Source organism: Wallemia ichthyophaga (genome assembly GCF_000400465.1).
Source record: "Wallemia ichthyophaga EXF-994 unplaced genomic scaffold scaffold5, whole genome shotgun sequence".
In the NCBI taxonomy this organism is placed as follows: domain Eukaryota; kingdom Fungi; phylum Basidiomycota; class Wallemiomycetes; order Wallemiales; family Wallemiaceae; genus Wallemia; species Wallemia ichthyophaga.
The window spans coordinates 433962-449646 of NW_008806278.1; the positions used below are offsets into that span (position 1 = coordinate 433962).

The 15685-nt window shown below is 46.3% G+C and overlaps 11 protein-coding genes across 11 annotated transcripts; 3 read left to right on the forward strand and 8 right to left on the reverse strand.

The window, feature by feature from the left end:
• Nucleotides 1-23: 23 nt before the first annotated feature.
• Nucleotides 24-1629, reverse strand: J056_003755 (DNA-directed DNA/RNA polymerase mu; the record flags this gene model as incomplete). Its single annotated transcript, XM_009268971.1, has 2 exons — nt 24-952; nt 1014-1629. 2 exons carry the CDS (start codon nt 1627-1629, stop codon nt 24-26), a joined length of 1545 nt encoding a protein of 514 aa, XP_009267246.1.
• A 42-nt stretch (nt 1630-1671) lies between these two features.
• Nucleotides 1672-2613, reverse strand: J056_003756 (Deoxycytidylate deaminase; the record flags this gene model as incomplete). Its single annotated transcript, XM_009268972.1, has 1 exon — nt 1672-2613. The coding sequence occupies one exon, from the start codon at nt 2611-2613 to the stop codon at nt 1672-1674; it is 942 nt and encodes a 313-aa protein (XP_009267247.1).
• A 168-nt stretch (nt 2614-2781) lies between these two features.
• On the forward strand, nt 2782-4005 carry J056_003757 (Putative trans-acting enoyl reductase; the record flags this gene model as incomplete). Its single annotated transcript, XM_009268973.1, has 1 exon — nt 2782-4005. The coding sequence occupies one exon, from the start codon at nt 2782-2784 to the stop codon at nt 4003-4005; it is 1224 nt and encodes a 407-aa protein (XP_009267248.1).
• A 36-nt stretch (nt 4006-4041) lies between these two features.
• On the reverse strand, nt 4042-6075 carry J056_003758 (DNA-directed RNA polymerase II subunit RPB3; the record flags this gene model as incomplete). The annotated part of the gene is made up of 7 exons (XM_009268974.1): nt 4042-4912; nt 4965-5006; nt 5053-5133; nt 5185-5216; nt 5263-5344; nt 5394-5934; nt 5991-6075. The coding sequence occupies 7 exons, from the start codon at nt 6073-6075 to the stop codon at nt 4042-4044; spliced, it is 1734 nt and encodes a 577-aa protein (XP_009267249.1).
• A 125-nt stretch (nt 6076-6200) lies between these two features.
• On the reverse strand, nt 6201-7358 carry J056_003759 (uncharacterized protein; the record flags this gene model as incomplete). Its single annotated transcript, XM_009268975.1, has 4 exons — nt 6201-7038; nt 7084-7160; nt 7213-7274; nt 7325-7358. 4 exons carry the CDS (start codon nt 7356-7358, stop codon nt 6201-6203), a joined length of 1011 nt encoding a protein of 336 aa, XP_009267250.1.
• A 24-nt stretch (nt 7359-7382) lies between these two features.
• J056_003760 (uncharacterized protein) lies at nt 7383-8138 on the forward strand (the record flags this gene model as incomplete). The annotated part of the gene is made up of 1 exon (XM_009268976.1): nt 7383-8138. The coding sequence occupies one exon, from the start codon at nt 7383-7385 to the stop codon at nt 8136-8138; it is 756 nt and encodes a 251-aa protein (XP_009267251.1).
• Nucleotides 8139-8368: 230 nt separating this feature from the next.
• Nucleotides 8369-9203, reverse strand: J056_003761 (uncharacterized protein; the record flags this gene model as incomplete). The annotated part of the gene is made up of 2 exons (XM_009268977.1): nt 8369-8719; nt 8766-9203. 2 exons carry the CDS (start codon nt 9201-9203, stop codon nt 8369-8371), a joined length of 789 nt encoding a protein of 262 aa, XP_009267252.1.
• An 878-nt stretch (nt 9204-10081) lies between these two features.
• Nucleotides 10082-11145, reverse strand: J056_003762 (Guanine nucleotide-binding protein alpha-3 subunit; the record flags this gene model as incomplete). The annotated part of the gene is made up of 2 exons (XM_009268978.1): nt 10082-10266; nt 10317-11145. The coding sequence occupies 2 exons, from the start codon at nt 11143-11145 to the stop codon at nt 10082-10084; spliced, it is 1014 nt and encodes a 337-aa protein (XP_009267253.1).
• A 128-nt stretch (nt 11146-11273) lies between these two features.
• Nucleotides 11274-12441, reverse strand: J056_003763 (uncharacterized protein; the record flags this gene model as incomplete). The annotated part of the gene is made up of 3 exons (XM_009268979.1): nt 11274-11367; nt 11415-12244; nt 12292-12441. 3 exons carry the CDS (start codon nt 12439-12441, stop codon nt 11274-11276), a joined length of 1074 nt encoding a protein of 357 aa, XP_009267254.1.
• Nucleotides 12442-12545: 104 nt separating this feature from the next.
• Nucleotides 12546-13121, forward strand: J056_003764 (Guanosine-3',5'-bis(diphosphate) 3'-pyrophosphohydrolase MESH1; the record flags this gene model as incomplete). Its single annotated transcript, XM_009268980.1, has 1 exon — nt 12546-13121. The coding sequence occupies one exon, from the start codon at nt 12546-12548 to the stop codon at nt 13119-13121; it is 576 nt and encodes a 191-aa protein (XP_009267255.1).
• Nucleotides 13122-13149: 28 nt separating this feature from the next.
• J056_003765 (uncharacterized protein) lies at nt 13150-15599 on the reverse strand (the record flags this gene model as incomplete). The annotated part of the gene is made up of 2 exons (XM_009268981.1): nt 13150-13989; nt 14052-15599. The coding sequence occupies 2 exons, from the start codon at nt 15597-15599 to the stop codon at nt 13150-13152; spliced, it is 2388 nt and encodes a 795-aa protein (XP_009267256.1).
• Nucleotides 15600-15685: the final 86 nt, after the last annotated feature.

Genomic DNA, 15685 nt, shown 5'->3' on the forward strand with positions numbered 1-15685 from the left:
AGATGTAAATATATTTCAACCTTTCAATCACAATTGCGATTCTCAGGCGCGATCCACGGCAGATGCAAAAAGGCGAGGAGATGTCTCTCGCTCCTGATCCCGCTAAGATCGACCTCATTGTTGGTGTGCTCATCGTACACACATGAAGCGTTCAGCTTGAGGTTGCGCCGCTTGACGAACGCGCGCAGATCGCGCTCGTACATGACTGACCCCGTCCACGCGAGTACCTCGAGATGGAAGCTGTGGGGGTGGCACACGATAATGTCCACGCGCCGAAACGTGACCTGTGCACTGTCCGTTGTACCGTATTTGCTACTACTCGCAACTACACCAAGAAGCGTACTCTGGTAATCGTGCTTATCGCTGTGCCCGTCACTGAGCGACAATTGGCGCATGAGCTTTGTGAGGAAGCCCATATCCTGCAGTCGTCTTGCCAAGTTAGCTAGAAACTCGTTCATTTGCTGTAGCGTATAGCCGTGATGCGTAATCAGTATGTCAATGTCATTCGACTCACTCTTTCCTCTCCTGTATCCGCCGCAGATGGCGTGCGTAGGGTGGGGAAGGAGTGTTCGAGCATTCTCCATCACCACTCCTGCTATACTACTCACTTCTGTTCTCGGTATACCCAATTCAAGATGCTGGGCTAGTGTGACATCTTCCTGCGTTATGCTACCCCTCTCCACCAGCTCACCCAGGCTACTTGCACCCGTGCGGCTGAGCTCGTACGCCCTTCTCGGTCCTATGCCCTGGATAGAACAAAGTGCGTTGTAAAGCTTGTGCGACGCGCTATTTTGTATTGTTTCAGCCTCACTAATCCGTCCGTAATTGAGGTATTCTTCTATCTTGGCCCGAATTTTCTTCTCGCCGATGTTTTTGGTGTGTACAGTGTCATTGCTGTCATACGACAACTGCAGCCGTATGTCATCCTTGCTTCGGATGCGATGGGGGAATGCTATGTGTGGGTTAGATGTAAAACCACATAAATTCAAACTCAAACTCAAACTCAAACTCACATTTGACCATAGCCGCTGCTCTCGAGTAAGCCAATGCATTCCAGCGCTCATCCCTCGCTACACGGTCCTGCTTGAGGATGCGCAGAGCGTGCACGAGATGCTCATTGGGGGAATTGAGCGGATGGATGCGGAAGCAGGCGTTCTTCGATTGTGGATTGGGTGGTAGGTCGTCTGAGCCGTCTTCCGAGTTATTGGGGTTGTAATCGTCCAATACGTAGAGCGCTATCGGGAGTATTCTGCCCGCTGCAGCAGAATCCCTCAGCCAATGATGGCAGACTGATGGGTGTGCGTGCTGTTGCTTGTGCTTGTTTGGAAGACACTCCGATTTGACAATAACGTCATTCACATCGATATCTGAGTGCGTGATAAGCAGTCCTAAGGAAGTTGCTAGTTGATTTAATGACGGGGAATTCAAAGGAATTAAAGCGGTTTTTATGGTACTGTTGTTAATTCCACTGCCACTATGATCGCCACCACCCTCAGCCGGGGCTAAATCAGATTCTGAAAGCGTAGCCTGGCTGCTGTTATCATCTTGATCTTGATTCTGCGCAATCTCATCGCTATCATCACACTCTTCGTCAGTGGTTGATTTATCACTTGGTGCTCTGCGTTTCATAGGTGTGCTAGGTGCGAGTGTACAAACAAAACCGAAATGAAATCAACAAACACGCGTTATATTTGAAGAGTACTGCCTAAGAACCACGCCAGCGTTCCGAAACAGTTCTAGCGTCTTCTGATCGACGCGATAACCGTGATTGTAAACGACTTGGCTGATACCAGTCTGAACAATTTTAACCGCACAGCCCAAACACGGACAAGTGTTGCAGTACAGCACTGCACACTCTCCGATCCTTCCCCTCCCCGCTTCCAGAAGGGCATTTTCCTCGGCATGCAAACACAAGCATTCTGCGAAACCCATTTCCACACCACTGTTACACCGCTTACAGCCGCCATCTGCACAATTGAGCAAACCTTTCGGTGTGCCGTTGTAGCCAGTGGACACGACGCGTTTATCTTGAGTCAGTACAGCTCCGACGCGTCTTTTCATGCAATTGGACCGCTGGCTGGCCAGATCAGCTAGTTCCATAAAGTATGTATCCCAACTTGGGCGTATGCGCTGCTCGTCTACTATGTTAGCCTCGCGCAGCACATCCACAAAGGCATCCTCCGTCTCATGTCCGTTGTAGATGTTGAGCTGCGCGCGTGACAAGGTATCCCTCTGGGCTCTGTACGCTCCATCGAACCAGCGAAGAAAGGCAGCGAGATCAAGCGCGGGTGTGGAAGGAGGGAGTTGTTGAGTGAGTGATTTCTTGATATTCTCTATACTCGATTCGAGCGCTACGAGAAGAGTGAAAGGGCGACGGAGGAAAGTGTCGACATCGCTACAAGTGCAGCTATGCAGACTTGTGGTTACCAAGTTGGACTGCCAGTGCTGCGTCGCGTATTCGATCATCTGCGTATGCGTATCGAACCTCTGACCACCCCGCTCCTTGGGCACCTGCGATTCAAGCTCAAGTTGAGTAAAATTGTGCTCCCGACTCAAGTACTGCAGCGTCCATTGCACTGTGTTCTTGTCAAGACTGACTAGCGCGATGAACATGTGTTGGGAAGAAAGGAGAGGTGTTTTAGATGGTTAATTAATCAATTTGCTTTGAGTAAGATTCGAACGCACAACTCTTCACTCACACAAATTTACACCCCTCTCACACTACCCCCGCTTATCACCCAAGCAACTCCACCGGATCAATCTTCCGATTAAACCATCATCATGAACGACGCGCCAGAATTTGATATTATAATAATCGGCGCGACGGGATACACAGCCCAGCTAGCAATAAAACACCTCACAACTCACCACAAACAATTAAAGCTCGGGTTGGGTGCGAGATCACTGACGAAGCTCGATGACATGAAGCATAAACTGGATGTACCTTCACACGTACAATCAATATCCATTCCAGACCTATCAGTCTACTCAATTGAGCTTGAGAATATCGTAAAGAGGTCTAAAGTCGTCTTATCAATGGCTGGTCCATACGCACTATACGGTCTCAGCGTAGCTACAGCATGCGTTAAAATGGGTGTACACTTTGTAGACATCAATGGCGAAGGTCCCAGCTATTACATCAATCTCGTCAAGCAGCTCTCCTACAAAGCTGCGCAAACCAACTCCATTCTCATCCCTTCCACTGGTTTGGACAGCCTTCCAAGCGATATGGCCGTCTACAAATCGGTGCAAACCTTACGCGACAATGGCGTTTACGCCGACATCAACTACTCTCACAACTCTTTCGGTGGTCTCATTAAAGGGTTTAGTGGTGGTACCATTTCTAGCCTCCTGACCATGTTCGATAAGACCTCATATGCTCATATGAAATCATTCAATGATGACGTCTGGTCACTCGCTCCAGAAGCTCCATCTGACAGAGCCAGTGTGCAAAACGGCGAGAAGCTGATATACTATGACAACACTGTGCAGAAATGGGGTACTCCTTGGTTGCTAGGTCCTCATAATGTCAGAGTTGTTTACAGATCTGCTGCCTTACTACCCCAATTGTACAGCAAGACTTTCAAGTACACAGAGACACTGTCAAGTACCTCCTTCCTACAAGCCCTCATTCGTGGTGTCTTAATGGCTATCGGTGGCTTCCTCTTTGCTGCTTTCCCTTGGTTCAGATGGGCTCTATCAAAAGTTGCTCCAAATTCTGGTTCCGGTCCCACACCTGAACAAGACGCTGCTTGCAGACTCGTTGTCAACAACACGACAAAGACAGTTGATGGTCACATTGCGCACACAACAGTCACTGGGAAAGGACACGCTGGGTACAGTCTAACTGGTGTAATGTGCTCAGAAGTTGCACTCTTACTTGCAAAAAACACTACTAACAAACAAGGTGGCGTCTATACACCAGCATCAGCACTAGGCGCAAGTTTGATTGAAGAATTGGAGAAATACGGAGAATTTAAATTCACAACCAAAGTCATTAACTAAGATATAACGATAATACATTTTATACATATTTTTCACTCAAGACCAATCGAAACCTTGTGCAGTGTTCACAGCCCAATCATCGAGTGCTTGAACACCACTCGCACCAGCGCCGCCAGTAGTATTGTCCATACCTTCAACAAGATTACCACTGTTCATATCGCCTTGCTGATCAGCTGGGTGATCAAGCGCGAGGACAATAGCAGCCAGTTTGTTCTGCAACTCTGCAAAAGCTGAGAGGAGCATATCTTTAGGTTGAAGAGCACCAGTACCTTCAACATCAAAGTAAAAGTTTCTAGGTTCAGAGTCATTTGATTGAGCAGGATGATTAACATCGTTAGAGTCTTCAGGTGGAGTTTCCTCTGTTGCATTAGAGGATAGTGGCCACTCTGATCTCTCATCTTGCTCATACCAATAACTAGTATGCTTGAATTTGTTATAAGGATCGTACTCAAAACCAACAGCCGAAGTGGGACCCCATTTTGCGTGTTCCTTATTAATACCCTTCTTAGCCAAACAAGTAATTCTCAATTCCTGACCTTGTCGGAGTTTGCAAATGGTGATTGGATGTACATCTTCCAAGTGATAATTGATTGGCAAACCAAAATCGCTTGAAAGGCCAATAGGCGGATCAATAGCGTTTCCAGAAGTATCTAGAGCTTCTTGTGATATAACTTGAAGGTGATTTGAAGTAACGAGGATAGTTTCTGGTGTTGTACACTTGATATTAAGACCAAGCACTACAGAGCACTTTGGACAGCTATCCATACATACGCAATCACGATTGTAATTGATCAGCTTGTCACATGCTGTTGAAATAAGCGGAACCATTCCCAGTCGATGGGAAATGAATTCATCCACCAAAACTGAGCTGTTCTCTTCAATTTTTACAGAATCTATGGCCATAGTTCTGTTTGTTGGTATTAGTTGTATTGGATGTTACACTCACTTCCCCCACTCACGGTAAATCAGCTATCAATATCCTTCGCAACGCATTCGCTAGTCTGTAGCCTTGTGAGCATCCTTAACATCACTACAGCCATCACCCACGGCAAATCAGCATTCTCCAACACAAAATTTATCCTCTCTGCCTCCAGACTCCGGACTCGTACACGCATCGTGATGGTTGAACTGGTTGAACGAAAGCAACAACATTTTAATAATTATATTTATCACAGCTACCTCAGAGCATAAACGCGTACTGGGTACAGTTCCTGCTTTTTTTAGTCGTGGCTTTGAACCGAGAAGACAGTGACTCACCTTTGGAAAACCAAGCTGTACTTCCTGATAGACGATGGACATACCAGCCTTATCGAATATATCCAAATAAGCCTGGTGTGATCTGAAAGGGCGTTAGAATAGCGTTTCAAGCACACCAACACCCCGCCCACCTAGTTATCGATGAATCTTCATCATCAAACAGCGTATAATCGCTATCTGAGCAGATGTTTTCTTTAACCACAACCAATCCATCTTGACCAAAGTATTTGTCATTCGATTCGTATCTCCTAAGCGCCTTCTTGGCTTTGTTTAGGTATGTAACCAATTCTTCATCACTCAGGTGAGGGATACACCACTGTGACCAAATTAGATCGTAGACTCCTTCTGGCTGCCACGACTGTAATCCTATTTCCTTCACTACCCACGTAGACCCTTCTTTCACCTTGTCATGCACGCTGAGACGCTCTCTGGCGACATCTGTGAACTTTTTCGTCGGTTCTACCAGCTCGACGTGGTTGGAGTAGTAAAGTAAAACATCAGTGCTCACTCTACCGACGCCTGCACCAGCTTCGAGAGCGCGTGTGTGCTTAATGTGTTGTGCATCACCACCATTCGGACTCATTATGCTCTTAGTCTGTGAGAGTCGTGGGAGTAGCTTTAGAATCATCATACGCGAACTCTGGGCATCTACACGTGGTAATGTACCCAATCCTGTTGATTCTGTAAGCTGGCTCTACCCTTGAGATATTACATCAACTCAAACTCACCGAATCCCCCCAGTACTCCATTATAAGTCGCCTCTGTAGCGTTCCAGTACTCGACGCCCTTTGTAAAGTTTGGTATTCTGCTCATATGATAAGGTTGAACGAAGCGAGAAGACAGTGACAACATTGGCAAATACCTTTTTAAAGCGGGGAATACTAATCTATATAAGATAAATTACAATTGTTTGGAGGTAATCACTCTAATACCTCCATTCAAACCAATCTACTGGTGTTTTTGGCTATTTTCATGTCTCTATCAAGTGCACTTGCGTGCTCCTCTTCAATCCTACCCATCATAGACTCATACAAAGCCCACATGAGTCCATGCGCGAGTGTTGACCTCGACGCACTCACTCCCAATCCTCTATACAGCTTACCTATTCCAATAAGCAGCGGTCTGGGTGGTAGATCCGGATTAGATCCTCTGACAAGATGTACGAGAATCTCTTTTGGCGACTTAGGTGGCAGTTCAGACAGCATTCGCTGCTGCACTACAATTTTAACCACGTCAACGGGATAAACGAGCAGCCAGCTCGATATGCCCGCTGTAGCACCGCCCAAGAATGCAGCGACTTGTGGAGGCAATTTGTTGAGGTTGTGGTTTGGATTACTACGTGTAAGCCATTTCAAGCTGTCGTAGATGGAAAAGTAGAGACCAGTGCCGAAGCTATCGCGCATCATATGCAACCTTAATCCGGTGTAGAGACCAGTGATAGCGCCACGATGCTTCTTTATTATATCCCTACCAGATCCGATAGTGCCGAGGTCTCTATAAACCAAACCTCGACTGGAAGCGATTTGAAATTCGAGTTGGCGATTGATTTTGATCAGTTCAAACGGCGCGGATGCTAAGGAAATAATGAAACCAGCGGGAAGACCTGATAAAAGGCCAGAGAGAGCAGTAAAGGGGAGGTCTATAGGTTTAACGGACGTGTTCTTAGCCAACAAGTCCCTTGATTTGGTGTAAATGGAGAATGAAGTGGCTCTGACGGCGGAAATGGACCATAGCGGGATCCAAACACCGCGGAAAAAGCCACGGAAGCCTTCCTGGCTGATGGAAAATTAGATTGATGATTTATGCTCGCCACAGACATACCTCCAAACCTTATGTGCGCAACTGGAAATGGACTTGATAGATCTGTCAGTTTGCAAGCGACTCTTAATGCTGTCTAGCTGAAGAGTGAGTCTGAGCACGTGCTTCTGTGTATCCCAGTCATGAACCCACTGGATATCCAGCCAGCGTTGAAATCAGACTCGCAGAAGTCGCGCAAATCACCGTCCTATTATCTTTAAAGGGATGTTTAGAAAATGACTATTAAATAATAAGCCTGCCCTACTAAAAACAAAATCATTTTCACCATCAATTCCCATCAAGCTGAGTGTTTTGTGTAAACCATGTTGGGTAGGGTAAGGGCTAGTAATTTAAAAGCAAGTACTAGTAATTTAATAGCGAGTGCTTCATTTAGAAGTTTGGGCTGTAGGTTCCACTCCCATCAATCAAATCACTCCATTCACTCGGAGGAAATCCTCCTCATTCAGCGACCCGCTCGTTTCTCTCCAAAAATTATCTGGGCCTGCGTTGGTACGCTCACTTTATACGCTGTTGTATGCGCCGAAGCTTGTTATAATTTTGAGTCTTTTGAATCGAAGAGTGAAAATTTACAAGACACACACGACAAAGATGATAAATTGGAGGAACCAGACACTCCCACACCACCTTGGAAACGCTTACTAGCTGGAACTGCTGTCTGTTTTATCGGTTTAGGGGCAGCTAGTCTACTTCTCTTCAACTCATCGCGTGAAGTGATACGGTTATCGCATCTCCCCAAAACAGATCAATTAAGGCTACACACTTCACTCAATCTTCCTATCTCATTTGGTAGAGGCAAGAAGTATGCAAAGCTTGGCAAGGGTGTCCTTGTCGATGCGCAATCCGTGTCTCTACGTGAACCTAAGCAGTCTGGTCAGCACAGAACACTCTCAGCTGTACCTTTATCGACAAATCCTCCAAGACTGCCCTTCAACATCGACAGACGCTTTCCTTGGCGCGTAAACGTCGTCCCTCCTCAGAAACAAGAGGGTTTCTATATGGACAACAAAGCCTTTGTGGACGTGTTCAAGAAGCAATGGTTGAATATGATCGGAAGATAGCCTATAATGTACAAAGTATAGAATTGTAAGTGTATCGGATAAATAGGTCATTTAGTCGTCAATGTTACAAGGTTATCGCGTCGTGTGGTCTATGAAATGGTTCCAAGTAGTGCAAAGTGGGAAATGTTCGTGAAATACTGTTCGAAAGAGGAGAAGAAAAACATGAGTAGATATTTGGAGAGGCATGAGAAGAAATCGGACACTAGACGCCAGAAACCATACTGAAAACATCAGGAGTCATACGACATAACCTCCACGTACTCTTTAACCTCCTGCACATTCTCTTCATCCACACAGACTACCATTGTGAATAGGCAATTCACGCGGTGGCGAGTGCCAAAGATATCCCTACCACTCAGCTCGGCCACTGCACCCACTTCTCCCTCGCCCAACTTGCCCATCAGACGAGGATGTTCTATAACATGCTTGAACCCAACCTGGACCGCTGTCACCCACGCTGAAGTTATGTAGTTATAGACATCCTTCAATCCATCAACAGTATAAGGAAGGGCATTGATAGTGCATTTGAGGTTGGGCGAGAAGTAAGCAGCGTATTCTTCCTTGTTTGTGTTATCGAATGCCTGGTGTGTGTTAGAAACGCAACACTCAACAACGACTCAAACTGACCATGAAAGCCGCCTTAACAAAAGAAACGAGCTGCGAATCCTTGTCATCGTTATCGTCGTGGTCATCGTGAATTTCGTCCGTCTCTTGGGCCTCCTGCTTATCCTGTCTATCCTTCTCACTGATATTCATCTTGATACGCTTCATGCTCGGTTTGAACCAGGTAGAAGGGGGTGTTTTAACGGTGGGTTGGTTATGTGCGTGAGTTATTGACTTGCGCTGTACACTCAAACTCTTGCTGCTAGTTGTGGATGTGGATGTTGTGGGGCTGCTGCTACCATCGATGCTTGAATATGCCTGTGTCTCGGTAACATTCTCGTCATTCTCATCCCTGTGGATATCTTGAATCGTGTTTCTCAAATTATCCATGTTATTCGAATCCACTCCCAACTCCTCGTCAACTTGGCTGTCTTTCTTTTCTTTTACTGATGTCTCTGACATCGTCGAATTTATTAACGCGGCTTCTCTGGGTTCACCGGCGCATGCAGGTTGCCAATTTGGCCGAAGAACACCCTAAAAATTTTCATTGACCTGGTTTACTGTGCGGCGTGCCAGGGGGAAGGATGGGGAGGAGATGTAAAGACATGCACTTAGCACACATTTACAAACATCGCAATTCCTCGCATGTCCACCACCACGCTCCCGAACGCACAATTCTTTCATCCGTTCAGTCGGAAGTTTTCAGCAAATTCAACATTCTTCAAAATTCAGCAAATATTCCACCCCTTCAATCTCCTTCTACTTGCTTATCTGGGCTAGTCTTCCTTTAATTCTCCCCGCCCCTTCCGCTGCTCCCGACTGTGCCATATTTCTTTCGGTTATCAAGGAACTTTTCGTCGGTTCCGCTATGTAACTAAAATAAGAAATCACATTTTCTGTCAAAAGCGAGTGTGTTATGCATTTTGCGCTGCGCTTGTCGGCTGTCGGGTTATTCCCAGTCACAGTCAGGGGAGTTGATCGACTGCCGCTTGTCAGGAGTAGACGGACAAGGCGGGAACAGGCGGAACAGGCGGGCACGCACTAAGGTACTTAAACCATAAAATAAACGTGCGTGTATTAAATAATTGGTACATTTTGATAATCAGTGTATTTTGAAAGGAACTGAGGTGTGTGTAGGTAATATTCAGTACGTGTCTGTGTGTGTTTTGGAACAATTGTCAGCGCTTTATCAACGCCACCGCGAAAAACAACTAGAACCAATGCTAGTCGTTGTGTTATGCCGTATATTAAAGAAATGCAGTATTAGTTTAGTCGAATTGGAATTGTAATACTAGAGTGGTTCATAATACCACCCGCAGTAAGATGCAAATTAGGTAGAATTAGAGTATACCGGAATCTCGTAAAGCGTTTTGCAGTATGGTTTCTTTTACTGCGGCAAATACCAACCTGATGTTGGATGTGTCCGTGGCTTGTGTGAGGTGTGGGTAAATGGATAGTCTCGCGCGGTTAGTTTGAGTGAATCTCCAGAGGATATACTTTGCTGCTTTATTAAGGTCCGCACCGCCTAAGTAAAGGTGTGAGTGTCATTTCAAATTAAAGTAAAGTCCAACACACCTGAGTATTCTGGGAAGTACCTCTCTAATGGAATCCTAGTTATTTTGGCACTAAATACGTCGATTTTGTTCATGAACAGAATAATCGAAGTTCTCAAGAACCATCTGCTATTTATAACTGATTCAAAAAGCACCAGTGATTCCTGCATTCGATTTTGACCAGATTCTTCTAGCAATACCTGGTCATACTCTGATATTGCTACGCAGAAAATAATAGAAGTCACAGCTTCGAAGCAGTGTATCCACTTTTTACGTTCAGAGCGCTGTCCACCTACGTCAAACATGTGTATAGAAAGTTGACCCATAGTGAATCTCGTCTCAGTGATACCAGTTGTCTTTATTCTCGCCCTTAAGACGTCATTCTCATTCGGGATATAATCTTGGTTTCCAATCCGGTCAACGTTTTCAAAAAAGTATGGAGCTGAGTCCATGAGATACCACTCCGAAGACCTATCGAGTATGTCGGGTATAATGGGATCGTTCCAAAGTGAGTCAATTGCCTTTACGAGGTCTTTCGAGAGGGACATCCCTGGCTCCAAATCGAGACTGTAATCTAGTATATAATCGGCGTAATGTTGGTTAATATTCCACCGCGGCTCCATGCCTAGCTTCCTCAACGCCAGGACGACGGATTGAGCAGAATCGACGACGTTTTTGAAAACGACCAAACGAAAACCGATGAGTTCCTCTTTAGAATAGCCATTCTGATGAATAATCTTCATTTGCTTGACGATAGTGGATTTACCAGATTCGCCGGATCCGAGGAGGAGTATCTTACAGTCCCTGCGCATCTTCTTAGCATCGTCTTCGAGCTGCTTGTCAATCTCCATTGACCTGTTCTTCCCATCCTTATCTTGTTTCGATGCGCACACGCCCATTTTATTTTCGTGAGTGCGAGTGCAATTCCAGTGAGATCAGATTAATTTAATGAATATAGCGGATGAAAATTTAAATTTAATTAGGTAAAGCGTTTAACGTTTGCTTCTGCGTCATTCCATGGCTTACTTAAGAGTTGCTCATTTTCAAGCTCTTCGATAATCGGCTTCGGGAGACTGCGGGGGGAGTTAGATTGTATCATCTAGGCACACGAAACACGCACCCCACAACCAAATTATCACGGTATAATACCCCCTTTCCTGGTTTCTCCTTGAGCAGCGCGTATAGAACAACTTGGGCGCCCTCCATTGCGGATTTCGTCATGAGCCATGTAATCGGCAGCGTAATATAATAAATTAGAACGCCAAGCAACCCCCACTGCGCAAACAGTGGATATACGCTGGTTTCCCTAACGAATCCTGGACATACTGATAAGCAACTCACACCACTCTTCGATACTCTGCTCTTATCCACTTCTGGGACAACGTTCTGGGCTTTTGCTGTGTCTATTTCTGACTGAAGGTGTTTAGTGAGGGCGTGTGCTCGAAGTGCGCGTGTGCCAGCCTTATTTATGCCACTGACTCGCCCAGTTGTCACCTCTTTAAGTGTACCTGCTGTGTAAAACGGTTGAATGAGCCTAATGATGCGTATATCGCGTGAATTTGGACTGTGAGCAATAGCAGGCATAAGAGAAAGTAAGAGGAGGTGAGCAGCGGCTGATTTTGATGAATCTGCTTCATCCAAACCACTAACGCCGTCATAATCAGTAGAAAAGATAACAGCATCAATTCTTCTTATCTGCCCAGTCTCTATTGTATTGCTAGGTCCTGTAGGTATACGCTCCGACTTGTTCCAGTTGTCTGAGAATGTCTTGACTGAGGAAATGTCTGTTACATCACATCTATCAACGAATATAGATTCACTGTTAGTGCGCATCTTTACAGCATTCAGCAGTGGCAGCACAGCGAGTGGATCTGGATGGAGTATTATCGTAGTAGCACCGCATTCAGCGAGTTGAGGGAGAGTGCAAGCGAGTACAGAACATGGCAGCCCCTGTGCATCTGTGTCAGCGTAAAACACCCTAAGCACACTTCGCTTACAGCCAATATAACCGTGCGTTGGTGTAGATCCCTGCGCTGGACATTCTTAGCGCCGCCAGACCAGCTCTTGATCGCGGTGACGATAATAATAGTAAGTACTGCATAGATTATACTATTCAGCTGCACATTATCAATCAACAAATCGAGCATTTTGGTGGTACTTGGAATTTCCTTGGAGGACTCTTCAAATATACTAGGTTAGTTTGAAATTTACTAGTAAAAATACATAAACAGATTCTTCGGATACGCAGAGCATGCAAGCCACTCAGCTCAGCCAGTTCATTTCAACCGCGGCATTTGCGGCAGATAAGCACAAAGACCAGCGCAGAAAGAATGCGTCGAGCACGCCGTACATCAACCATCCACTCGGCGTCGCAGATATTCTATCCCAGACTGGCCACGACGATCTACCAACTCTTCAAGCAGCCCTCTTGCACGACACGCTCGAGGACACTGACACAACATTAGCAGAGTTAGAGATCACATTTGGCAGCCAAGTGGCACATATTGTAGCAGAGTGCTCGGATAATAAGACCCAGTCGAAGCAAGTGCGAAAGCAGATACAGATTGATAAAGCCCGCACTGTCTCAATCAAAGCAAAGCAAGTTAAACTGGCAGACAAGCTGTATAATTTGCGCGACTTGCAAACAAATTCACCGCCTGATTGGGACATACGACGTATTAAAGAGTACTTTATTTGGGCAGGCAAGGTGACGAGGCAGATTGAAGACGCTTCACCTGCCATAACTGAGCTGCTGGCACAAGTTTACGCGGGGACATTCGAGAAGGACGGTGTTGTTTATAATTGTGTTGACATAGATTTGGTATAAACACATTAAAAACCCCACCTCATCACTTTCACGCATCTAACGCCCGCTTGGCATCGTCATCTAATCCGAGTGTCCACAAACCATTCTCATCATGTACGCTCGAATCCATGTCGTTGGAGAGGGTATTGAAGGTGTTGAAGGTGTTGAATGTGTTAGGGGCATCAGTGTCCGATGTGAAGGTGCTCAGAGTGCTGTTGCTGAGGTTACTAAGGTTGCTGTGATTGTAGCCGTAAACATAGCTCTGCTCTTGCTCTTGCTCATTCGCAGCTTTTTTAGTTTGTTTCGTTTGAATAAACGGCGCAGTAACATCACCAAGTAGATTGCTTTTGTTGTGCAGTAATTGTGTAGTGTTGTGCAACACGACACTTTGATCGGGGGTAGTATTGCTATTGCTGCACTCACACCCCTCCAGTAGCGTGTTTTGATAAGCGATAAAGGCGTGTTGTTCAGCCATGAACTGGCGCATCTGTGAGTGTGAGAGGGGTTGTGAGTGTGAGTGTGATTGAGTGGGGGTGGGGGTATCGTTTGGAGAATGAGAGTGAGAGTGAGTGGGAGTATGGCTATGATCATGCTCACGCTGATGCTCATGAGCAACCCCTTCCAACAGCACAGCCTGAGCACGCACCAACTTCGCCATCCCACTCAACTCCTCCAGTGTATCACTCAATTGTCCCTCCAGAGCGTTTTTCTCCAATGCATAGCGACTCTTGAGTGCTCCAAGCTCCGACTGCGCATCGACGACGAGCTTGAACAGATCTGCACGTGCCATTCTGTGTAGGTGAGGGTGTGTGTGTGTTTGTCGGTTTGTGTTGACGGTATTCACTGTATTCACAGCATTCCCAAATGTCTCACCAGAGTGCTGTAATAACTTCATGTAAGCAAAAGAGGACTTGTGTGAATATGGGCATATAGGCATACACCGCCACTCACACTTGCACTCATCGCCCCATTGATGCTCATGCTCCTGCCCATGCTTCCGCTCCCGTTGCCGCTAATCGATGTTGTAGGTGTGACTACATCTGCAGTAGTTTGCGGGGAGCGGAACATTGCGTTGTTTGCGTTTTGTATGTTTTGTGTATTGTTTGTGTTGTGTCCGCTGTGTGCACTATACAGCGTTTGTGCGGGCGAGCTGGCACTATTCACGCTACACAGACTCGAGCGGGCTGAGTTAGCCGTGTTGAAAGAGTTCAAAGTGTTACTAGGATTGATTACGTTGCCTGTGTTGCCTGTGTTGCCTGTGTTCGCACCATCACCGATACACTGCGCTGCCACACACGCTGAGCGGCTATCGAGATGCGAAAGGGAGGGGTATGTAAGTGGGCGGGTGTGCGCAGTTTGAGCAGTGTGATTGTGAGGGTGAGATTGGTAGATTGGCGTGTACATATTGCCATGGCTACGGCTAACACCATCGCTATTGTTATATTTGGTATGACTGGCAACTGGAAGAGACATGCGTTTTTGTTTGTTGATGTCTTTGTCGTTGTGTTTTACTTTCTGTTTCTGTTTCAGTCTCTCATCAACTTGAACTTGCTCCTCATTCTCCTTGTCTTTCTGCTTGCTCTGAGGAGTGCTCGTCTTCATTTCCACCAGCGCGCCGGGGCGTTTGAGGGGGCTGTGATGGGAGGAGAGTGGCAAGTCATTTGTGTGTCCTGTGTGCGCTGTGTGCGCCATACTAACAGCATTGGTGGAGAAAGAGCGAGGAAGGAAGCTGAGGCTGTCAAGGTGTGAGTGTGAGTGACTCTCATCAATCACATCACTCGCATCACCTGCATCACTCCCGCTCCCGCTCTCCTCCACAGCCACAGAGAGATGTGTGGGTGTTTTGATGCTGTCTGATAGACCAGTTTCTGCACTGGCGTATTCACAAGTGACGGGAGTGGGAATAACATCACCACTACCACCACTATCACGGCTATCACCACTATTACCAGCATTGTCCCTGCTCGCGAGATAAAGTTTCATCCGCTCGAACGTTGCTTTTATGTCTTGGAGTTGAGGAACCGATTGAGGAGATTGAGTGTGTTGCTGATTGTGTTTCCGCTCAAGTTGATTGATATTGCTGGGCTGGGTATTACGATGCGATTGAGGATGCGATAGATGATGACTTGGATGACTGCGATGAATGCGGTTGCCCACGTTACGCTTAGGAATGGGTACGACGCTGTCATTCAGCGAAGTCGTGCGTTTAGGGACGGCGGGTGAGTGAGTAATTTTGACAGCATTCACATCACCGCCCATGCATGCAAAAGATTCTTGAGAATTGGAGTGGCTGGGGTGAGGTAAAACACGGAAATCCCCCTGATTTATATTCTTTCTGATTACGCTTTGACTCATGCCCTGATTCACCGCGCCCTTGTTCCGACCGATTGAGACAGGCAGACTGCTCCTCTTGATGGCGGAGTGGGATGCCTTGGTGAAGAGGGATTTGAGGGTTTTGTTAGATTGTTTGGATTCTTTGGACTCATTCGCTTGGCTCATCTCCACACCACCTTCGGAAGCAGGAAGCAGGAAGCCAACGGCAAAGTTAAAGTTAAACTAAAAAGCAGGAATGAATTATAAATAAA